Raw genomic sequence first — 25,461 nt, forward strand, 5'->3', positions numbered from 1 at the left:
CATTTGGAAAGTACACTTTGTATTTACTCAAGTTACCTTTGACTTATTTTAAAATGCCCCATCATTACTGAACTGATTGTCAAAAAATAAAATAAATAAAAAACAAACAAAGTTTGATATTTAACAGTTTCTTTGGCAAAATTGTTGCATCAACTTTCAAAGACGGTACCCCTGCCCTGGTGATACATTACCTGCATTAGTAGTGAAGCAAGGAATAATCAACAAAGATGGGTTTTATTTTTTGTTTTGTTTTGGCTTGGAAGACTTTGAATATTTAACAAAAGTAGACATTTACTTAGTTTTTAAGTTCTTAAACGTTAAGATTTGCCTCCGGGGTTTTACTTTGAAATTCCTTTGAAGCACGTCCGGCCTTGTCCCAGTTCACATCGCGCGGCTTGACGGATCCTGAGAAGCCGTGGAAGCACCGCAGAGAAGTGAACTTCAGCATCCAGCAGGTAAGCCACATTAGGCTGTACACTGAGGGGTCAGCCGGCCATGGCTTCAAACGCTCCATCTACTGCGTCGCCTACATAATTGAAATATTATCTATGCTATATTTCGACAACTGAACATGGTTTCCATCATCTTGTTTCAAACGGGGGGAAATAAAAGGCAGCTAAACAATTGTTGCAGGAGGAGGCTGACAGGAACGGTTGGGAGATTCTCTGTTTCCTTTGCTTCTAACCGCGTTGTTTTAACCCAAACTGGACCGTTAACCCTCAAAAAACTGATTTCATTCATTGTCTGCTGAGGCTGAGGAGAAGGAGGCGGCGGCGAGCTGCGGCAAGTCGAGCACAGACAGGCCGGAAGTTGGAGCTGTTGGGCTTCAAAACAAACCCTTTGGTGTTTTTTTATTTTATTTTAGTTACATTGAATGAATAAGGCACGCGCAGCAGTGAGTCTTTGCTTTACACATTGTTTTGCTTAAAAAGAATGTGTGACGGAAACGCGAACACGGTAGCAGGCTTTCTTCAGTCATGGACGTCTTATTTTGAAAGCTAATTTTCTTTGGCTTGTAAATTCTTCTGACTTGATGGTGAAATGGCTCAGCGCAGTTCAGGCGGTGGTAATATGCTCATTTAATTTAGATCACAATTTAATACGCTGCTGGTCTGTTAAAAACGCGTATTTGAAGGATTTTGAAAACGATAAGAGTACCTGTAGTCATAAAAAAAAAATAGTAAAAAATGAGGTTGTAGGACAGGTGTGTCATCGGTCACGGCTGCGGTTATTGGCCGCTGGTTGTCCGCCTTACGCGGCGTTGCTGTTGGCGACAGGAGCTCTCTGCGCATCGTCTGGAGCAAACAAGCCTCCATTCAAGAAAAAAAAAAAATCTGCAAAGTTCCTATTTAATAAAACGGCTCCGAGTGCGCATGCCCGAGGAGAGCATGCTCGGAGATGCTTTCATACCCTATTTTTATACAATTTGTTTTTCTACTCTTTAATGTCGCTCGTGTGTTTGGAGGTGACATCCCCAACGGTTCGCAGACTAACATGTCTGAGATTTGCTGGAGTAAAATCAAATCGAACCCAGCGCTTTCATTGTGCCTTCCTACTGCTGCTGCCCCGGTTCAGCACATCAGGCTTGCAAGGAATCCAACATGACATCATGCATGAGAAACGGTCCCGCGCTGGGATCAAATCACCGATAATGTTACATAATCACTGCTCAGCTTAAAATGCTGCACTGATTTGGATGTTAGTGCGAGGAGCAAGTGGATAAGCCTTCACTGGGTCTGATTATTTTGGCAACATTATATGGGATTCCATTAGTGCCAGGAATATGTCTATTTAAGATGTTTATGTGGCAGCCTTATGTAATGTATCATGTTTATGTTCATTTGAACGACTGACATCCATGTATGAGTAAGGTGCATATGATATGTTAAGTGATATGTTGTGCATACCTTTCATATCTATACAACTGGAATTTTTTGTTGTTGTTGTTAAAAACAAGTCTGATAAATTCAAAATGCCAAACGCCATGGGATATTTATTTATGTAACAATAGTGTATAAGAAATATTCCAGGCAATATGGTGAACTCTGGAAAGAAATAAAAACAGAGAAAATATTGAGTTTACCTTCCAGAAAAATCTAGTTGTGACAAACTCTATTGAGATACTTGATATAATTACAAAAACAAATTTGATTATTTTGTTTAACTAAGAATATTGGAAAAGGAAAATTTTTTTTTATAAATATATATTAGGTCTGGGACTTTTAACGTCTTAATTTTCATTAATTAGCGAAATATTAATGGAATTAATCGTTTCTTTTTTTCTTTTTTTTTAACTTACAAACGTCCCGAGCCAGAACCTCTGTTGCAAGTTTCTGGTGCACCTGTAAATCAAACGGACAGATCCGCAAGCAAAGCGATGAATGACAAAGCTGATTCTCTTAGCCCACTGGGGTCTCATTTTTTTCTTCAAAAACAATGCTAAAAGGAGTTAGCCTATCAGCAAATCTCTTCAAACCAAAAGTGGCATCCCAGTGCTAAACATGTAGCAGCAGCACAGACGTCCCCATCACTGTCCGCTTCCATAGCCCACATTTCTAAAGTTGGATTTGATCAGGAGTTCCTGAAACACTTGAAAACTGAGTGGCTATGAAAGTATTTTTGCCCCAGTCTACATTTGCATATCTCTTTTTTACATATGCACTTAGGCTCTACACACATCTTACATAAACACTTAAATATATTTTTGGCACTAATGGAATCCTATAACGTTGAAGGCATTTTTTGTATTCTAGGGGATATAAAATGTAGTGGTACAAGGGTGGTGCAAGAAAATAATTTAGTGGACAGGTAAATGCTTGTGCTGCTGGATCAGAGGGCAGCTGAGGACACCTGGGTTCTAAAACTGATGGAGAGAGAAAAGAACATTTTTAATCATAAGCAGATATACTGGAAGTAGGGAGAGGAGGGGGGGAAACCCCGCAGTAAGAGGTGAGTGATGTCAGTGTCAGTCTTAAAGTGGTATACACTACAGATGGTCCAAATGTAAACACAGAGCCATGCATGCACCGCTCAAGCTCACAGGTGATAATTGAAATAAAATGTCTTTTTTATCCCATTAAAATATTTATGACTGTTTTATCATGTACATATATATTTTAAGTTATTATTATTGGCATTAGTTTGTGCACACATTTTTTTGTAATTTGAAATCTTAAAAATAAGGGGGAAACTGTGCCACATGGGTCAGTGTTGATAATTATTGATTAGACTTTTGTTTGGCGGACGTCCGCTTTGCGGCCTACATGGGGACATTCTAGGATTGAAGAACGTCCCACCATGTTGGGGACGACATGAAACCACTACTGCACCTGTTACACAACAAGTTGTTGCTAGGTAACCAATGAGCGCGTGAGTCGATGTCACCAACCTAGCTTAGTTTACCATGAGAGGTTAAGCAGCTAAGTAAACCAGGTCACTGGTTGATAATTTCACTTGCTAACATTCAGTGAAATGATCAAACTTCTACCAGACGCATTTTCTATTGATATTGATCAGGTGTCGGTCGCGATAGCTATTGTTATTGTTTTATCGCCAAGCCCATTAAGCGCGTATCCCCTGCTGTTCCCGCTTCATCAGTGTTCAGAGTTCCTCTCATCAAGCTTGATGTGTTAGTGAAGTATAATGACCATATTGTTACGCTCAATCAGATGACTCTCGCTTCATGTTAGAGTGTTTCTTGATATAGGACATGAGTCAGGACTGAAAAACCCTCAGTCTGAGCACCGGCCTCACCCAGCTCCACACACACACACACACGCAGTGGTGGGATGGTAAACATTTCTGCTGCCTGCAGAGACTCTGAGTGTGTCTTGAAACCTGCAGAATTATGAAATGCTACAGTCTGAGTTTTTCCAATGGCTCTGTCAAAGGTCCCTCTGTTGAGCTGAGTGCAGCAGAGCCGGAGAGGACAGCATTGATATTCAGGGGCGTCGGTCTTATGGAGTAACCATCGGGAGTCTCGTCCAGGCCTGGCACGATAACAAATTTTGCTGGATGATAAATTGTCCCAAAAATGACTGCAATAAACCATAATATTGGTATTCTGAGACCATTTCAACTAATAAAATAGTAGAAGTATGTCTGCTAAAGACAAAAAATGATAATATAATTTTTGAAGAACATTTAACACTGGAACTGGAAAACATTTTAAACATACAATACAAACAAAATAATGGGAAACAGATGTTTGTCTTTATATATATATATATATATATATATATATATATATATATATATATATATATATATATATAATCACTATCGGTCCGATAAACAAAACTGGGCCGATATTAACAATCAATATTTATTTCCATCTTATTGCCGTTTGTTTCTGGAGGCCATTATTTGCTGTTTGTTTGGTCATGTGACAGTGATAGTGAAGCAGCAAAGGATTGTGGGGAGTTTAGCTGAAGCAGAGTGGTGAAGTCAGCGGTGGGGTCATTTATTTCAGCAAATTGAAAAAGTTGTAAGATATATGCATAATATTGGTATATATCAGTTATTGGCCATCACATCAATAATTGATAATAACAATGTTGAGCCAAATTTTTATGCTGGTGCATCACTAGTAAATGTAATTTCTTGTTTTTTTAATTTTTAATAAATTAGCAAAACACTCAAAACAACAATTTCTACATCGTCATAATAAAGTATTTGTGTTAAATTTTGATTATTGAGATGAGTTTGTTTTAATTTGAAAAAAAGTTGAAATTTAAAAAAGTAAAGTGCTGTGATAAACACCAGTGTACTTTCAAGTGATTATTGTGCAGAACATGATTACATACTCCAAGTTGCCCCGTGTGCTTTTAAAAGCGTTACCGTCACCAGATCAATGGGTGACGCTCCTTTAGTTTCTGCTTCATGACTGGAAAATCTTTATTTCCAAGAGCAGAAGTCACAGGTTGGGAGTGACATCATGATGTTGCTTCTGTTCCAACCAGCTGGAGAAGAGTCCGCTTTCTCAGGCACTTCACAAAAATGACTTTAAATCAAAGGAAATATTGTAGCAGGTTTGGAACTGCACCGTTTTAAAACCTCGGTGTACTCTGATGCCTCGGCTGCAGGTGAACACATCAAATCTACATCCAGAAACAATGAAAACGATGCTTGGTGCTGCGGCGGAGACTGCTGAGCTAGCGTTTGGCTTATGAGAGAGGAATACATCTGCTTGTGATATACTCTGGGGTTAAACAAATCCCTTGTCGTGGATCACACATTTATCATTTAAGAACGCAGGATTAAAGACGTAGCATAAGCAACGAGCTCCGAGGTGTGTGAGGATCTCCAGGGCAAGCACAGCTGTGTGTGTGCGTGCGTGTGTGTGTGTGTGTGTGTGTGTGTGTGTGCGTGCGTGTGTGTGCTGGAGGGTGGAGGTGACCCCGGTCTTCCCCCGGCTGCTGACACACCAGCTCACCAGTGTGCAAACAGATTCCCTCCTCGCTGGCAGCCAGCCCTACACAACAAACCCACTCCCTCCATTGTTAGCGAAAGGACACACTCTCTTTTATGTCCAAGTGTGTTGGCTGCACATTTCTTCGACGGTGATTTTTGGAAGCTCAGTGGAAAGAAAGTTTGCACAGGTGCACCGTGCGCCCTCCGATGTTGTGTCTCCAGGGACGGCGTGTGTGTGGAGGGAAGCATGGGAACGGGAGCATGTGTCGCTCCCCCGACTGAGCAGCAGTCCTCTGCCAGGAGGAGGAGGAAGAGGATGCCATCAGTGACCCTACAGGCATGAGCGTATGGACCCAGCTTGGGTTGCTCCGCGAGGTGGAAGGGCCTCTGCTTTGCGGGGCCCCTGCAGAGAGAGCAGCCTGTCAGGCAGAAGGTCCATCAGCTGCAGCGCTCATTCACAAATCACCTCGTGAACTCACGAAGAGAAGCCACGACATGAAGCTGCATTCATGCCTGGAGTCAGCCGGCCGCTCGGCAAACATCACAGCTTTCATTTAGGAACGCAGCTAGCGATTATTTTACTAATCGATTATTCTGACGATAAAAACATTCTTCTGACGATTAATCAATCTAATCAGATTTTTAAAAATGGGATATCATGCTGATTGTTTTTTTTATTTAGGTCTTTTCATACAATCTTAGAAATACATTAAAATATACAAATCTTTTTTTTTTTTTAATTTAGAAAATTATCATTTTATTGCCTTATATGCGGTAGCATCATTCCTTTAGTGAACACGTGATCATTTGTAACAAAGGAGGCATCCGCAGCTAAAAAAACATTTCTAACAGCAACATGTGAGAAGCTCCAGCCTTTCTGTTGGACTGAACATCAATACACTGAAGGACTGACCTGCTGATTATTTTATGGATTAGGGTAAAACCGTTTAATAGGATTTTTTTTAAACAGAATTTCAATATGCCACATGAGGAGCTCTTGGTAGAACATATTTAGAGACAAAAAGTATTTTATTTCTTTATATTTTGTGTAGTTTTGGCTTAATCACCTCTTTCAGCAAATGGCCTTTTCTGAGTCTGTAAACTGCAGTTAACAATTAACTGATTACTAAATTAGTTGGCAATTAAAAAAAAAAATCGATTTGTCACGATTAATCCCAGTCATCGTTTACTGTCCTCTGGGCCAGTTTCACACACATCCTTTCACACAGTAACGTTTGAACTGTTACAGATTTCCAAGTGCGTTGAACTCTAATAAAGAAACAAAAGTTTGGAAAAGAAAGTGTCGGACTGGTCCAGAGAAGTCCAGACCACATGGGGGGTTTTAGAAAGACGTGCAGCATTGGATTTCTGAAAATAAAAAAAAAACATAGTTTGATCCAGGCGAGTCGAGCCAGATAAAAACTGACTTTGGACTCCCTGGCTTCACAGGCAGGCAGAACAGAACAGAACTGGAGCTGTTTTTTTTTATTGCTATTATCTTGAGTTTGTTGGGTGTCATCTCCATGTTTACCCCGCCGTCCTTAAAGCTTGGGACGATTCCAGAGCGCAGGAAGCAGACTGCAGGATTTAGTGTTATGTAACAGCAGTTGTGGGTTTGTGTGGACCGGCCCCTCTGTGGGTCTGTGGTCAGTGATCTCTGTGTGATGGAGACTGCGGCGCTGGTAGCCTGATTTCCCACAGAGCTGCTGCTGACTCAGCTGCAGCAGCTCCTACAGGTGAACCACGGTATCTCTGCCAGCCTTGTCCCAATTACTGGTCTGCATCATAAGTGGATGTCAAAGCATTCGCTCTGTGTAGAGTTACAGCAGCGATACGCGTTTGTGTGTGTGGCTGTATGGATTCCTGAATAACCAGGCTTCTCTGGCAGGCTGCTGCGTCGCTGTCTGTTGATTCTCTGTTGGTGAAATAGGAGAACATATGGCTCTCTCTCTCTCTCTCTCTCTCTCTCTCTCTCTCTCTCTCTCTCTCTCTCTCTCTCTCTTTCTCCCTGTTTGCATTACATCACCTTGAAATTTAAGTAAGCTTTGTGTTTATGTGAGTTTGTTTGGATAGAAAAAAAAGTAATAATAGATTTCTGGTCAAAAACAGAAAAAAAATTATGAACTTTTGAGATTGTCAGAAATTTTCTAGAAAAATTGTGGAAATATCTCGAGATTTAAAAAAAAAAAAAAAAAAAACTTGGGATTTTTCTTTTGAAAATTGTAATGTTTTTTTTCAAGAAGATTTCTGAGATTTCTTTGACGGAAATTTACTCCTAACTCTAACGCTCTTTTTTTTGTAAATTTGTTTGTACAGGGTATAAACTCGGCATGTATTCTCCAAGTAAATTTGCTTCTTAATGAAGTGGGGGCAAAGAAAGGTCAACTTTTTCTTTCTTTTGAAAAAAATACCAGCAGCTTGTGATCCACTATTTATTGTAATCTGCAATCTGCTTAAGCCGAGCACCCAGCACAGCTAGATGCATGAGGCCCAACTGTATTAGTATTGATCTATATGAGTTATATCACATCATGCAGACCTACTGCCGGCTGTGAGCATCCTGGCTTTGCATGTGGTTTTTATCAGCTATTCACTAGTTTTCCATTAGCTCTCTGATTTAGCTTCTCTCTCTGTCTTTTAATGCAGGAGCAGTTTTTCTCACTGGCTGTGGAAACAACATATTTATTATCTGCAAGGTTTAGTAGACAAGAATTTGTCATTTTATGATTTATTCCTTTGACCTGAAAACAATGCAAACAGGACACTTTCAAACATACAGAACTTTTCAGGATTTTGAAACCAGATTGAAGACTTGAAACCAGATTTCAAAAATCAGATCAGAGGTCTTCAAAGTTTCTGAGAAAACACAACTCCTGGTTTCTGTTGTTGGCCTACAGGCACAAGGTCACACAATTTGATGAAGTAGACCAGTGTTCTAGAGTGTTCTCTCTAGCAACTTTTTTTTCTTTTTTTTTCCCCCAACAAAGCACTAAGCAAACTGACGAGCAACTTTTTTTTAACAAGCCACATCCACTGTTTGCTGCAATTCAGTGGGGGCTAATTAGCATGATGCGACAGCTGACTGGAGAACGGTATGTTCAGTGAAGAACTGATTGATGACTTCAGTCAGACAGAGACGTCTGTTCCTTTGAACTTTATTGGTGGCCGTAAGTTTGTTTCAAAAGTGTCCATAATTCATTTTGTCGCATTACTTCTTCAAACTGCAATGTAGTTTATTGAGATTTTATGTGTCAATGAACATAATGTAGGACATGATTGTGAAGTGGAATGAAATTTATGTACAGCTTGCAAAGTTTTCCTTAAAGAAACTTAATAGCAATTCCAGCAGCTCTGTAAAGGTCTTCAGGGTTCGTTAAATCTAAATTTGTTGTGCCTTCCATCATGTTACAATGTTATTTATGCATCAAAATCATACTTGAAGTGATGCCTTGATTCTTTCATGCATGTTTCAGAATTTTCTTAATCTCCATGGAAACCAAAACTCCTGTTTGGACCTAGCCCCGCCTTCCAGACGCAGCTCCTCCTCAGAGCTAGAATAATGGATCAATGCATTCCTAATTAAAGTCACTTTTAACCCAGAAGAAGGTTGACATAATCCATAGACCTTTTAATAATTAGAGCATGCAGTGTGTCTTGTGAGAACAGTATCCACACTCACATCGGCTGCAGCACTTTTTCAAAATCTGTGACTGATCAACAATTGCCTACGTTTATATTCTAGGACTTAAGTGCTGAAAAATACCCAAACTTTATTTTAAATCCCTCAAACAGACATTAATAAGATTAATGTTAAGATTTTTTCTGATCTACCGATTCTGAGAGGAAGCCAGTGGAGTGAGAGGAAGCCAAGGGTTCAGCAGCACAGATTGTCATCATGGAGGTAATAATTGCAGGGTTTCCCTGGTAACCCCGGGGGGCCACCAGGCTTTACCTTCACGCCCACCAGGCTAAGCTTTGTTTGTTGATTTTATGTTTTCCTTTTATTTTCTTTTTTTTATTTGCCTTTTTTAAAACTTTATAGTTTGTGTTCAGGTATTGTAAACAGTGTCTTCTGATAACACCTAATGATATTTTCAAACTTTTAGCCATTTTTTAAAACTAAGTAAACCTGGTGTCCAGCGCCCCCATCACCGGGCCTCGCAAGTTTTCTGGGGGAAACCCCGAACTGTATGCTCAGTTTTAGTCAGAGGTTAAACAGAAACCCACTCTCTCAAAAAGCACAAACACTGACACAGACATCCTGAATTAGACATGGAGTCAAACATAGCAATCTGCTGGTCATTTTTTTCTATAATAAGGATTTTTTTTTCTTTTTTCTAACCATGTACAAAGCCCTCATTCTTTATCCTTCTTTATAGTTTACCCCAACTGTAAAAGCAGTTTTCACACTTCTTTACATGAACATGTTACTGATTCTCTGTGAATATTATGATAACTTAATTATCTGTAACACACAGGAGGTCAATAGCCCAGTGAGCTGGTACAGCACATGGCCAGCTCTGCTGCTCTGTAATTTAAGACCACAAAGTATTGACAGTTTTATCCGCGTGTTGCCGTCCAAAGAACTGCAGCAACAGTATCTGGCCCAGGATTCAGCAGCTGAGGAGCTGCATTAAAGTTACAGCTGTGGTGGAGCACAGAATGGTTTAAACTGTTAACTGTGCATGTGAGCTGCTTCCTTTATTAAATAAGAAAACGTCAAAACCAACAGATCACAAATTTAAAAAGCATCAGGGAAAATAATGGAAACTTTACAACTTTGCAGTATGTAACTTTAAAAAAAAAACATATATATATATATATATATATATATATATATATATATATATATATATATATATATGCTAACCAGCCTCTGCATTGATGGCAGGCTCTGCTAGTTGAAGTGTAGCAGAGAGTAAGGAGAGGATGGGTAGGGTGTGAGCAGCATCACGAGATTGTGATTGACATTGCTGAGACTCTGGACTTGTTGAGGATGGAGGATTCAGGGAGAGGAGGAATCGATGAAATGTTCTGTGAGGTACCAAACTGCAGTTTGCACTAATTGATAACACTTTTAAAACAGTGAATGCTCTAAAAATATGTTTGTCATGTAATTTAGTTGAGGGATATTGTGATTGTTTTATGCAAAATTTATTTCAACACTTTTAAAGACTGTCTGAGTAAAAACAAAGCCATAAAAGTCTCTTTTGTAAAGTGAGTTTCCTTGAAAGTGAATAATCACAATTAATGTTTTAACAGCTTTACTATTAATTAAGTTAATTTTAATTAATCAATTAACATGTAACATTACCCAGTCTTTAAATGTTTCCACAGCTCTTTGTATTGTTTTGTGCTGTAATGCAGAAGGGAAGCTGAATAAACACCAAAAGTCACATTAAAATCATGGATCGTTTTGACGATACTATACTTTTTGGATTGATATTTCTCACTTAATTAGTGTCAAAATCAGTCATGGATGCGTTCACCAGCAAATGTAAATAGCTAGCAGAAGACAACATGGCTTCTATGAAGGGCCACCTTATAGAAGTACATGCATAGAATTGAGTTAGAGAATCTAAACCAGCAGTGTCCACCATAGCTGGGTTCTGTTAAACATCTGTCAACACAGAACACATTTGCAAAGGTTTCTGTAGTCTAGGCAACTATTTATCTCTGAGGACTGTTTAAATGGAGACAGCGTAGCCTGCTCTGCTTTGGTCACGCTGCTGTTTTCTGTGGCCATCAAGGCAGGTTAGGGTTGAGACGCGCATCTGTTCTGTTATGGCTTGTGGCTGTGCCATGAAGGGTGGGGGTCTTTGGTCAATCTGTGGCTTGGTGTCTGCAGGAAGGCAACAGGACCTTGTGGTTGTGGTTCTACTGCTCGATTTATTGGTTGGGTACACCTTCGCACACACAAACTGTAGTAAAAGGCACACTCCTGCTTTGTAGATCCAGACAGTTTTATTTATTGCTGGGAAGTCTTGACCAGAAAAAGACTTTCTTCATCCTTGGTTTTTATGTTGAGCTCAATCTAAACAGTTTGAACAACAACATTTCACTTCAGACATGCTGTGGCTGATTCTAAATAGTGAGTACTAATGCATTTCAGAGGTTGTAAAGCAGTTCAGACCAACCTGGACTGCAGTAAAGAGTGTTAGAGGAACAGTTTGTTGTTAGTGGCATTTAATGGCCTTTTAAACGGATAGAATTATGTTTTTTTACAGGCACACTTTTGTTGTTTTATAGCATAATTAAGTAACTATGTTACCTTGAGTTGTTTTACAAATGCTGTCTATTTCTCACATGTTCATTTTGATTAAGTAACTCCACAGATTTGAACGGGTTAAAGATTTTTATTTGAATTTCTTTTTTACTATGCAAAGCCCCAATCTGGAACTTTTGTATTGTGTTTCTGGAACGCCTAGAAATCTGACGCACAAGCGACATCCGCTAACAACAACGATAGACAAAGCCGCTTCTCTCAGCCAAAAATAAATTAATTTTAGCTTCAAAAATGTATCTGATTGGATGTTGGCAAAGACTATTGTTGTGGTCAAGTTGTGCTAAAAGGCGTTAGCTTATGAGCAAAGCTACAGCCTAAAAGTTGCTCAATGCTAAACATGTTGTAGCAGCATGCTAACGCTAATGTCAGCGCCCACAGTCCACATTTCTGAAGCATTTTTTCCCCATGAATAAGGTTCTTGAAACCCTTAAAATTTAAATGGGTATGATAGCGCTTAGCACCAATCTGAAGGTTGAATAACATAAATAACAGATTAGAAACAATAAATATTGTACTTGTTTAGCTTGTATATATGTTGACTCAATTTATCAGCAAAAGGCTTTTTCATTAAAAACATTGCTTATTTTGTCTATGTGGCTTCCGATTAAAATCCTCTTGAGATTAATTCATTACAAACCATGCAATTAATTCGGTTAAAAATTTCAATGAAGTCCCACCACCAGTATGTGTCAGACATAACTTAAAAGAAATTTGACTTTGCAGTTTGATGCTTTGAAATTGGCCTCTGTCATTTTAAGAAACTCCTACTCTTTCCAACACTCAGGCTTCAGTACGTCATCACTACAATACTCCTCCATTATGCCGTTCACAACCGTTCTTAAGAGTAGTTTGTATGATAAGCTAAACACTCACAGTTCCACCTGGTGTTTGCTAACTGTTGCTGCCGCTAGTCTGGAGGAGCTGCGTGGCGGAGGCGTGGGGTGCTATGTGAGACGGAAGCCTGGTTAGAGTCCACAGCTCTGAGGAGGAGACTTGTGGTAGTAGGCAGCCTGTTTATGGTTCAGGATTGTGGATTAACCTATTGGCAGATTTTTTTCATGAAACAACTCCAAATTAAAAATGTGTGGAATTTTTCCTACTACATATGTAAAATATCGGAAACAAAATGCAGCATGGGAAGCTGAAATATCTTGGGGCAATGCTATTGGTTGGCATTTGCTTGCTTTCCCCATGGATGTGTGTGTTCTCTCCAGGTATTCCAGCTTCCTTCCACAGTCCAAAAACATGACTGTTGGCTTATTCAGTCTCACTAAACTGTGCTTTCTTTTGAGTACGTGGTCCAAAATGGACCTGTCTTTTGCACAATGGCCACCGTCCTACAAAGCTAAGAAAAAAAGTGTTGTAGAAATGTGTCATGTAGCAGGATGTTCACACTGTGATACTCCAAGCAGATAAGCCCCAGCTCCAGTCTGAGCATCATCCACGGAAAAGTCTAACACTGTCAGCTCTGTCGCATCCAAGAAGGCAGACTTGTAGATTTAAAACCAATATTGGTTTTTGTGTCATGCACAAATAATATAAGAATAAACAAACCAAAATGTTGAAGGTCGCAATCACTTTTATTTTCAGCAGATCCTAACCTCAGTAAACATTTGTCAAAAACGGCGTGGAAAGTGTTTAGTATATCTTGTCATAAACTTAAAATAACCAAAATGTCTTTTTGCAGTGGAACTTAAATCCTGAGGATTTAAGCTAATGTTCCATTTCCTGCAAACAGCCAGGAACATTCAAGGCGTTCACTGAACTCTGCTAGTCTCAACTGCCTGCAATGCTTCATGGGAACCACAAGGCGGTGGAAATACTCTTGTTGAAAAAGAGACCTAAAAGCACACAAAGAAACCATTATTTAAATAAGTCAGTTCATTAAAACTGGATGTAAATACAGAAATAATTTAGTAAATATATAATAATTTAATAATTTAATATTTAATAATTTGATACATTATTTTATGTTCTTATGGGCAGGACTGGGATGTTTTCATGGAGACCCTGATGGACGGATATCAGGTGTATTGAAACAGAGACTCATATAAAGGACAGGGGCCCTGAGGACCAGGGTTGGGGGCCACTAATTTAAACCACAGTTGATGTCGTCACTGGTGACATCAGAGACGGTTTCAGAGAAAATTAGAGAGTCTGACGTCGTTTTGGCAAAGTTACAAAGTGACTGTTAAGAAATTTTCAATTTCTATCAAGTTTATTTTCTTAGTGCCAATTCACAACAAGTGTGGCCACCGTTGTGGCCACACTTGTTGAAGCACTTTACAAAAAATTATTTCAATTCAATCATTTCTATTAATTCTAGTTACAAAAGGATTTGGTACCTAATAAACTAAGTGTACTAATCACAGTACACTTAGTTTATTATTCAAAATAGTTTAAACTGTTTCTATCAAAGGAAGCCCAGCAGGTTGCTTCAAGGTATGTTTCCATTGACCATATACTCACACTATCTGACATTTCTAAAATTGATTTGCTTAATGGAAGCAGGTCAACTTTGAAAATCTTTGATAAATAGTTTTGGCGCGAGGATGAGGTGTTTATTTTGGAAAACTGGAATGGAAACACATTTTTTACGTCACATGAGTCACGATCAACAACAGAATGTTTCCACTGGATCAAACCATGAACACAGGAAGTAGTTGAAGGATTATGGCGGCATGATTTTTAATGACTTATTGCATAAACAGTTATTAATGTGTGATTTTAATTGTTTCTTATTTAGTGGAAACACCACAATTCTGACATTGTTTTTTTTTTTAGCCATTAGCATGATATCAACGTAGTTTTGGGCACATTTATAATAGCAATGCAGCTACTGACTTGCGGCATTAACTCCTTCATGATGAGCACATAGTGACAGTTGACAATGACTTGCATTGTGTTGTGTTGTTGGTTTTACAGTAATCCCTCATACCGTGGAGTAGAGAGGAGGAAAATCTCCCCTTTAAAGGGGCCTCCAGCAGAACCAGAACCTGGCTCAGTACGAACGGCCATCTGCCGCGACCGGGCAATATCAGAAGACAGAGAAGAGACATAAAAAGAAACAGATGAAATGATGTAGGATTAGTTTTGATCTTTGTGAATGTAAAAAGTTTTGCAGCAGGAACTTTTTGTTCCAAATGACCTAATATAAAGATTTCACTTAGAACCCAGAGCTTTGGCCGCAAACCGGACTATCTCTCCAATCTGATTCACAAGAACTTGTTGCCTGCTAAAGGAAGGACGCATCTGGCCTTCCTCCGTTCCCCTCTTTAACAGCCAGATTAGCTCACTCCTTGCCTTCATGTGATCCTTAGCTGGTGCCCTCTCGATGCCCCACATGTGTGCATGAACATTCAGTCATTTAGAGTAGCATATTGAAGCGATGATGTCAGGTTTGCCTGAACTCTTCTCGGCCAGATCTTGGCAGGAACACTGTGGACATTCTCCATTCTTCGATCCTTACATGTCCTCATCCTTTCCAGAGTTTTCTGAGAGCAAAGCTCGTCACACCCGTCGATGTAAAGACGACCTGAATGTGTGTTTCTTAAGTCTTTTCCTCGACTTGCATCAAACGGCGACCCACTCGCACTGCATACCTGCCAGCTGTGCAGACCAAGATGCCTGCCAAAAGAAACACGAGCTTACGTCAACTTCCAAATACGGAGCTGCTGCCTAACTTTGACCCCAACGAGAGGGAGATGAGGCGGGGGTGTGTGTGGGGTATACATAGTGTCCCCTCCTCCTCATTCATACGCGTAACATACTCAGCTACCTGTTTGTCAGTGCAGCACACGTAGAGTGGAGACTCGTGTACCTCTCGTCACCGTCACTCTCATTCATCCTTTTCCTGCCTCTCCTTCCTCCTCTCTGCTTCCCGTCATTCACAAGCCGAGGACATCCCCACCTGCAGCCAGGTAAATCAGCCCTCATGCTCATCCCTCTTTTTTTTCCGTCATCCACGTTCATTCTGACCATTTTAAGTGTGTGACGTGACTGCGTGAGTTTGCTCCATTCATGCCTTTGTTGCTGCAAGCGGGCACTGCATCGGCAGAGGAAAAAAAACAAACACAAGGATTGTTGCGCCGTCGTACTCTGGGAGATTCGGAGGGGAGCTGAACATTTTGTGCCAATTTTATAGGTGTGCAGACGGTGCATCTTCTGTAAGAAGCATGTGTGTGTGTGTGTGTGTGTGTGTGCGTGTGCGTGTGTGTGTGAATGGAGCAGAGGATGATGCATGCAGTGTGGAGTCTGTGGGATGTGTGTGTATTACAGCCTGCAGCTCACATTGGGAGTGAATGAGTTGCCTGTGTTGTGCAGCCAGTCTCCTCGCGTGGACCTGTGGGAGCAGTCCTTAACGCTGCGTACTCTCACACACACACACACACACACACACAAAGGGGAAGGTGGTGTACAGCTGAGAGGACCCTGGAAAGGTGCTGATGAACTCCTCAGCTGACATCATGATGGGAACACAGATAAGGGAGCTAAACGCTGTTTTTAAGATGAAATAAGTTGAATTTTGCATCCTTGAATAATCAGTAAATGTGTTCGCTGGTCAAACCTAATAGGTAAAATGTAGCAAAGGAAGGGTTCCATTTTTTTCTTCATTGGAAAACTCAGTACTAGTCATTACATTTGAGATATTGTTCTTCCTAAAACCGTCTAAAAGGATGCAGAATCATAGCTGTACAAATTCAAGGCTTCTAAACTATTGATTTTTAGCAATGTACTCTCTCCCAAAAAGAAGCAGCTCCTGAGGGGGAGGCACCTTACCCTGCCTTCCAATCTCTCTCTCTCTTCCTCTCTCTCTCTTTTGTCCGTGAGGATGCTAGAAGATAAATTTAGCCCTCCAGCTCTCCTTCCATCTGCTACCACATGGTTTAGGGCCGTTACCATAGGAACCACTGCTGGGTGCCCATTAGAGTGAGAAGAGGAAATTGTCAAGATTTTTAAAAAAAGCTTTTTTTAAGCAACCCAGTATGTGTGTATTCCAGATTAATTTTTTTGTTTGGGGGTGGGGGTTCTGTTTTGTCAAACATATTACATTTAGTTGTTGCATTTTCCATGCAGCATGGTAACTCCAGTTGTGTCGTCGGCTCTGCATTCAAGCCATTTGACAAAAACAAGAGAGGTATTTTTCAATCGGGTCTCAACGACATAGGTGGCAGACGAGACGATCACGACAGCGAGAGAATACAATGTTTTGACCTTTATGATGAAACTAGCTACAATAATGTAGTCATTGTATCTAGGTTTAACTTGTCTATGTGCTGCAATTTTATGATCGCCTTTATTTAAGCTAGTTCTAAAAGCCAAATAGAATAAAGGTTTCATGAATGTCAAACTACTTTTTATGGAATTTCTGTTCTCTGTTACAATATTTTATACAGCTTTGCTCTGTTTGCTCTGTTAAACTAGACTTACTCACTATATATACTACAGTATTCTAACATCCACTCGTCCATTGTTTTCCATTTATCTGGGATCGGGCCATGGGGTAGCAGCCTATAGCAGAGAGCACCAGACCTCCCTTCTCTTCAGCCACTTGGTCCAGCTCCTCTGGGGGAATCCCAAGCAAAGAAACATCATCCCTACGAGTGTGTCCAGGGTCTTCCTCTGGGCCTCCTGGTGGGTTGTGTCTCATCAAAGAGCAGCCCAGGAGGCGTCCTGACCAGATACCCAATGCACCTGCACTGGCTTGTCTTGATGTGCAGAAGCAGTGACTTTTCTCTGAGTCCCTCCTGGGTGACCAAGATTAAGTAATAATTAATATTTGTGTAGCACTGGCTGCTGCTTGGGGCAATATTTTAACTTTCTGTTTGTGATTGGTTGTTGTTTATCTGGGTGAATGCAGGATTTGCAAGGAATCCTAGATGAAAGAGTTGTCTGTGATTGGCTAGTGGTGTAGTTAATTTACATCGACATTATCAAGTTACAGCGGAGACACAGGGCCAAGTGCTGCCGGAACACACGTTGAGTGAGTGTGTGTGAGATGTAAACACACTTACCACATGGTATTCTTTATTTCCAAAGATGTATGCGCTCACATCAGTCTCAACTCAAACTTGCAACAGCCCGACTACAGGCTGAGTTAAAGTCATGATTTTGGAAGTGGAGCTGAAAAAGCGAAAAATAACTTTGGAAATTGTTGGTATTTAAAAGATTTTAAAAACACTTTTAGATACAAAAGTGTTTTTAAAATCTTATTTTAGTGGAATGTTGGAGGATAATGTTATTTAGTTCAAACTAAATTTATATTCCTTTGCTTTGTTAGCTCACTTGTTGATGTCACACGAATTTCACCAAGATATGTCTCTAACCTGCAGTATACGAGACGGAGATTAGCAAATTGCATGATGTTAAATAAGACACATTTCTAATGGACAAGATCCTGTTAAAAATGTATTTTCAATTGTTTTTTTTTGTATTTCAGCATTTATGTGCTGTCATCCTCAAGACTGAAATTAGACTCAGAACCTTTTTGTACATATGTAACCACCTTACTGTCTACAGTTATTTTTTCTGTTCTCAGTTAAAGAAAGCATGTTGCATAGTTTGTAATGTTGGTTCCAGATAACTTGCACAAACTCTATACACACACCCTATTATAGCATAAATGGTTTTGTTGAAGGTTCAAATTTCACATGTATAGTTCTCCCACAAGTTAATTCAAAGATGGATCAACCTGTTATCAGTCATTTGGATATTATCCAGCAGCTTCGCCGTCTTCCACCAGAATGTGGGTGTAGAAACCAGCTGGTCTGTGCGTGGGATGCCTTGTTTACTGTTTCAGTGTGCTGGCACATAATAGCAGTGGGAAATTTATTCATGGAGGAACTGATAGTTAATGACCATTCATCCACTGCATTTGGTGGGATCTTTGAACAATCTAAAAACATGGCTTATATTTATCAAATATTAGATCTAATGTGGCTCTTAAAGGTTTACACTTTGTAGAAGAAACAAATGTTAGAATCCAAAGCTTGGTAATATGTTAAACAAGTAAAAGCCTCCCCACAACCCCTGGTAAGCACTGCTTATTTTTATTTTAAATAGGTTTTTTAAGCACCAGTAAGCCCAGACTACATGCGTCTTTGCGACGCTACACTGTACTGCGCTGCAGTACAGGTTTATAGTGGATAGATTGAAATTACAGAACTATATTCGCTTAATGGAAATGCACCAAAATTTGCAGTATTATGGCTAATAAAAATGCAGCTAGTGTGGTGAATTTGCTTAAGTGTCCAGTCATAGAAAGCTACAGTCTTGTCACTTATGTTTCTCACTGTACAAATATGGACTTCAGATTGATGGCAGAGGAAACAACAAGTAGTTCTGAAAGAATATTACTGATGTATTTCCTTACATGTGTGATCCAGACCTTCTCTCCTTCTGCTGGTATGCTGGTAGTCACACCTGCTTGGTCGGTTATTTAGGTGAATTTGATTGAAGTTTGGTAACACCTGACAATAGTTTTTCTTTTAAATCTAAAAGAGATAGCAAGAGTCCAATACACAAGTTCTCTATATATTTTTTAAACTGTTAATAAATAATGACCACTTGGTTTCTGTTATGCATTTTTGCGTATCTGGGGACAGATTGTAGTAAAGATGGTCATTTTTAAAAATCTCCTGACATAAAAGGCCAGAGTCAAAGTAAAATTGAGTTGCTTTTTATTATGATTGTGTGTGTTGGTCCTCAAGTAGAACTTAGGGTGTGTGTGACAGTTTGTTTCTAGAAATGCTAGCTTTAGAGCAGAGGGCTGCATATCGCCACCTTCTTAAAATAATGACCTAAATTGTTTTTTTTTTTACCAAAACTGATTTTTGCACAAAAAGAGAAAAAAATCACCACCTCATGTTAGGGCAAAAAATAACTTTGGTCATTATTTTAGGAAAGTGATGCAGGAAAAGCTTGGCTATTCATGTGTCATCGACATAAAGTTTTCTACAAAAGTTACAGAAAGGATTTTTATTTAAAATCTTCAGAAAGCAGGATAATGTTAAAAATATACATGTATAACAGTTTTTAAATTTTGTTGTGCTTTCTTTGTGCACAATGACAATAGAAGAAATTACGATTCTGTTTAATTTGGAATAATTTGAAATAAACAATATGATAATCTGTCAACTACAATTATAAATGAACTTATCATTTTTTGTGTTCACAGATCATAATGTTCAGAAGACAGGAGTCATACATTCAAATGAGTCTGAAAACTGGATAAATGCTCCATGTTACCTTTACTGGATCAGCACTGCATAGGAATTCCTTCCCCAAACAACTGGATTATTTGATGTCACTGCTCTGTAGTTGATATTGTTTGCTATGAAGCAATCAAGATTGAGTCAATAAAGCAAGAATCATGAAGCCTGCCACTTACATCAGGTAGGCAAGTTGACCAAACCACCTTATGTGAAACCTAGTTAAAGATTTGCCTTTGATTCTGTGGCCTGGTTGAGGCAGACGCAAATCAAGTGTCTACCTGGGGATTTCCTTCTTGTTTATGGAGGCCTTGCATTGTCAGAAAACAACTGGGGAGCAGACTGGAGGTCAAGAACAACATCAATCAAAATCTCTTCAGCAAGGTCTGCGGTGCAAGTCTCCATTCCAGACATCTCAACAACAACCAACTGCTTGCCCAAAGTCTCAATGTACAGCACAGGTGCCCAAGCTGTCCAGAAGACATAACCCTGAACGTAAACGTCTTAGGCACCAGCGTCAGAGCATTGCCTCTGATACAGAGCTGGAACACAAACAAGAGGCAGCAACAGAAGAAGCTACAGTTTCCTGTTCGTCTCTAGGAGGCTTACCTTGCACTCAAGACGCTACTATCCAGTCTGCATCAGAAACGCAAGAGGACAATCCCAAACAGAAACGTGAACGCAAACCTCAGAAACCAGGCAAATATGTTTGCACTTACTGTGGCCGTGCATGTGCAAAGCCCAGTGTTCTACAGAAACATATTCGCTCCCATACAGGCGAAAGACCCTATCCTTGTGCCCCTTGTGGGTTCTCTTTTAAGACAAAGAGCAACCTGTACAAACACCGCAAATCACATACCCACAAGGTAAAGGCAGGCTTGGCAATTGGGGAGCCAAAATCTTTAGAAGAGCAGGTCACTGAATCAGAGGATGAAACACGACATCTATCCTCTGCTTCAGCCCTTACAAGTAGACAAAACAGCGTGGCCTCGGTTAAGAATCCTGAAGTTGATGTGGCAAAGGACAGAACTGGACTCAGCAATGACTCCTTTGCAGTGAAAAAGAGACTGGCCCTTCGTCTAAGTAGAGGGAAACATTGCTCTCAGGACTCTTCTGATGAAAAGACCTCCTCTCTCATTTTAGGTAGCAGAGGCAGTACAGAATCTGGCTACTTCTCCCGTTCTGAAAGTACAGAGCAACCACAAGACAGTCCCACAAACACAAGTGCCAAAAGCTATGCGGAGATCATCCTTGGTAAATATGGACGCCTTGGACAACTACAGAGAATGTCCCGTCATCATGACCAGAATCTCCCTGGTCATGAGGAAAAAAACATCTCATTCAGTGTCCCCAAAAAGCAAGTCATTGATCATATCACAAAACTCATCACTATCAACGAGGCAGTGGTGGATACCAGTAAAATCGACAGTGTAAAACCAAGGAGATTTTCACTGACTAGAAAGAATAGTTCAGAGGCCCAAAAGAGTCCTAGCATCAAAGAACCCATTATTCATAGCCCTAAATCTGGAAATCTTGGGTATAAAACAACAGGCTCCATCAGTATGGGAGTTCCCTGCGAAAAATTTCATCATGCATCCCTAAAAGTGGAGCAGCCTTCTTGCCAAATATCTTCTGCCTCCATGGTTAGAAGTCTTTCAATGCCATCTGCATCAAGTTCATTAGACACTTCAAGTACTGTTCCCTGTAAATTTCATCAAACTCAGTCCTTTGATGAAAAACCTTCTGAAACTCAAACGCCGCGCCGTTTTGGAACACTAAGAAGGCAACCAGCCATCGAAATCCCTATAGGTTCTGAGCCTACGAAACAAGAACAAGAGATATCGCATACATTTTCCTGCAACAGTGTAACCACAGTATCTGGTCAGAGGCAACGTCAACCACAGCCATATGAATGTGAGGCCTGTGGCACTGGTTGCAAGGATTGGGAAGGATATAAGAAACACAAGCAAAACCTATGCCATGCACATTATCCGCAAAATGAAATGGTAATGAGTCCAATGGAGAGCTCACAGCTAAGTAACCATGTAGTCAGAGCCGGAGTCTCAACAATGCGTAAGAGAAGAAAAGAGGATAGTTTTGATTCTGATGACCTCTCATTGTCCCCTTCGGCTCTTTCATCAGGACGGTGCAAAGATGAGGTTATTGTAGCTGTTGAGGGCCCTAGACGGCCAGCACTGCAGACCTGCTCTGTTATTCAGCACACTAGTTTATTTGAAAAACAAGAATCTTCATGTCATGAATATCAAAGCCTGAAAATAACAAACAGCTCTCCACCTCATAAAGAAAATTGTCCTATCTCTAAAACCCAACCACAATATCAATCAGTTAAACCTACCAGCCGAAAGCTGGTCCGTCAAAATAATGTGCAGGTTCCAGAAATACTTGTAACAGAAGACTTAAATATTTGCCCAGATAACTCAAAAGAACCAAACTTGGCAGAGAAAAAATTGGAGAAGCTTGATGATTTTCATTGGCCACAGAGGAGCCCCTCGTTAGCACAGCTTCCCATTGAAAAGCTTCCCCCAAAGAAGAAGCGCTTGCGTTTAGCTGAGGCTGCCCAGTCCTCAGGTGACTCTAGCTTTGATTCCATGTCTCTGCCCCGTAGCCCCAGTCAGGACAGCAGTGCATCATACGCGTCCAGCCGCTCTACATCTTTTGAGGAACCAAGCAGACCAGACATGGAGGTAATGACATCAACAGCGCTGAGGAGATCAAGAGCCCCTCACATGTTGACTGTGCCTGGGGTTCATCATCAAAGAGAGATGAGGCGCTCAGCATCTGAGCAAGCCCCTCATGACCCACAACCTGGTGTTGAAATGGCCGAGACCCGCAGTAAATCATTTGACTATAGTAGTCTTTCGCCTGAACGCTCTGCAGTTGGATGGAAAGAGAGACGAAGATGTCTCCTCATGAGACATGCAGCAATCCGAGATCAAGATGATGAGGAAGGGCATGCTACTGTCCTGAGCCATAGTCCAGAACATGTAAGCTCTGACAGATGTTCTCAAGGAAGTCAGACTACTGTTTATGGCAGCAGGTCCTCCTCTCCCCCATTATCAAGTGTCAGAGTCTTGGGTATTCCAGAGGGATCGCAGTGCAAAGAGATTCTCACCAAGTGGAAACTCAGTCAAAATATTCACTTAAAAGGAAGCACAGAACTGTCAAAAAGCTACGAACCTTCAGTAGATGTGATAAAGGAGGCTTCTTACATCCATCCAGAGCAGGTTCCTCCTCGAGTACCGCAGACTAATCCTTCATATGGACCCTCGGGGGCAGCCCGAGCCCACTATCTTCCTGTGTCTACTGGGCTGAAACTAGAGATTCCTCCACAACATCAAACATACACCGAGGGGCCTACCAGTAACTCCCACATTCACCAACGTACCCCTCATATCACATACAATTTAGAAGAACTGAGGCCATTTACATCTCCAGCAGTAGCTGTTCGTCTCCAGACAGACACTCTCACCCCAGCATGTGCCATATACACTACTCTATCTCAGACCATCTCCCAGAGGCCACACAATGCATTCAACGGCATCTCACCTAAAGTATGTCTTTCAACAGCCGAACTCAGAAACCACCCAAATACAAGTTTAGACTTGCAATCATGGTCTGAGGATGGCCCAAGGTGTCCAGGATCCAGTAGCAACAAGCGTATGCTTTCCCCTTCAAACAGTATAGAGCTCATCCCTGAGTCACAACAGCAGCAGAAAAGAATAAAAGAAGAAGAGGAGAAGGAGGTTGGATGTGCCAACATATCAGCACTTAATACATCGAGTCAAGAACTCAAACAGGAAACTCTGTCATGCTTACCAGATGTTTCTTCTCCAGCCTCATGTGCTGAACCCTCTTACCCCAGCCTGCTCTCAAGCACTTGCAACAGCTGGTGCTATTTGAACTATATAAAGCCAAATCCATCGACTCTGGATGAACAGGAGCCCTCGGTGTATTCATCGTGGTCTACCAGTGGCTATGACCCCAACCCACCTGGGCTCTGTAGCAAGACTGTACTCTCGCTACTGCACTGTAAGCAGAGGCTCACTTCCTCCATTTATACTACATCATCCATGACTGTCAGGATAACCGAATCCCTGGAGGATGAGGACTGCAAACGTCTCTGCTCTACTGAGGTAGATACTGCACTGACCTGTGAGAGTTTTTTTGTCTAAGAAATCTTCAGATTGAGAAGACAGATCATTACATACAATAGAACTTCAATTCTGGAAGCATCAAAAGTTTGTTGATCATTGTTGTGACCATTTATGTTGAATTTTTGCAAATCATGAGTTCTATTAATTTCTAACTTATACGTAAGATAATTTTGAACCAAAATCTGTATTTAATTGTTCCTTTTTGAATTGTTAAGATTACTTTGATAACTTTTGGACCCTCCTATTAATATAAGAGATTAAGACCACACCAGGGGGTGGTCAAGCCCTGGTTGCTTGGCCGGTTGTTTGGATGGAGATTAAAACATCTCTTGTGACGATGAGAGATATTTTAAAATGACTTTTTAAACTAGTAAGATCAGATGAAGTTAGCTTCATCTGATCTGAAGTGTAAGCGATTTTTAGTTATTGTTCTGTCTATGTTTTTCCTAGAAATAAACTACATAGATTTTTCAAACAAATCAGAAGTGCATTCAAGAAACAAATAACCTGTTGCTTTGAAAAAATGTGGTTTTGGAACTTGTGATTCTCAAAAATATTTTGCAACTTATAAAAACATTTATAGTTATGGTCATCAAAGACAAACTATTGACATGTAAGTCTGTAACAAATGGTATATAACACTTTGTTCATAGTGAGTTCCTAGGTTTGGTTTCCCTTGCCATGCAAGAGGCAGAATTGGTTCATTTATTTTTCTTTTTTTCCGAGTTCAGGTCTACAGCACTCCCCTCTACTGCATAGACCATGAGCGGATGTTAAAGGTTCAGCTGCCGACAGATGACATTGCGAATAGAAAAGCCAACGAGCAGAAAGAGAAGAAAAGACGAAAGCAGGAAGTCAGTTTATGCTTCAGGAACAAACAGCCACTTGAAGTCCGGATATCTGAAAGAAGGTGAGCATAAACGTCTTCACAAAGAGCCATAAACACTAGCTGGATTAAACACCAGTTGTAATCGAAGCTTTCATCAACCAGTTTATTCATGTTTCTTTCCTTCATGATGGAGAGGCTCAGGGTTGGCTGTGTGCACCAACAGAGTCCGTCTGTTGAAGAGCCAAAGCCAGAAAACTACCTGAGCTTCCTCCGCTCCTGCAGAGATTCATTTACACCAGCAATTGCTGCCATTCTCATCCAATAGCAGAGCAGTGTGTGTGCGTGTGCGTGTGTGTGTGCGTGCGTGCGTGCGTGCGTGCGTGCGTGCGTGCGTGCGTGCGTGCGTGCGTGTGTGTGTGTGTGTGTGTGTGTGTGTGTGTGTGTGCGGGGGTGTGTGTGTGTGTGTGTGTGTGTGTGTGTGTGTGTGTGTGTGCGTGGGTGTGCGTGTGTGTGTGTGTGTTGGTGGTGTCACACTGACACTAAATAAAT

At 40.6% G+C, this 25,461-nt stretch overlaps 1 protein-coding gene across 2 annotated transcripts in view; it reads left to right on the forward strand.

Moving 5' to 3' along the window:
• Positions 1–359: 359 nt before the first annotated feature.
• hivep3a (HIVEP zinc finger 3a) overlaps positions 360–25,461 on the forward strand; it is a 33,016-nt gene continuing 7,914 nt past the window's right edge. Inside the window, exons 1-3 of one of the 2 annotated variants that reach the window (XM_008421527.3) lie at positions 360–455; positions 19,875–24,062; positions 24,815–24,993. In XM_008421527.3, the coding sequence (XP_008419749.2) occupies positions 20,211–24,062; positions 24,815–24,993 (4,031 nt within the window). In that variant the 5' untranslated portion in view covers positions 360–455; positions 19,875–20,210. Of the gene's footprint in view, positions 456–14,119; positions 15,619–19,874; positions 24,063–24,814; positions 24,994–25,461 lie in introns of those variants that run through there. The other variant, XM_017307578.2, reaches the window with a different exon arrangement.

Source organism: Poecilia reticulata, chromosome 11 (assembly GCF_904066995.2).
Source record: "Poecilia reticulata chromosome 11, P_reticulata-male-v2, whole genome shotgun sequence".
Taxonomy (NCBI): domain Eukaryota; kingdom Metazoa; phylum Chordata; class Actinopteri; order Cyprinodontiformes; family Poeciliidae; genus Poecilia; species Poecilia reticulata.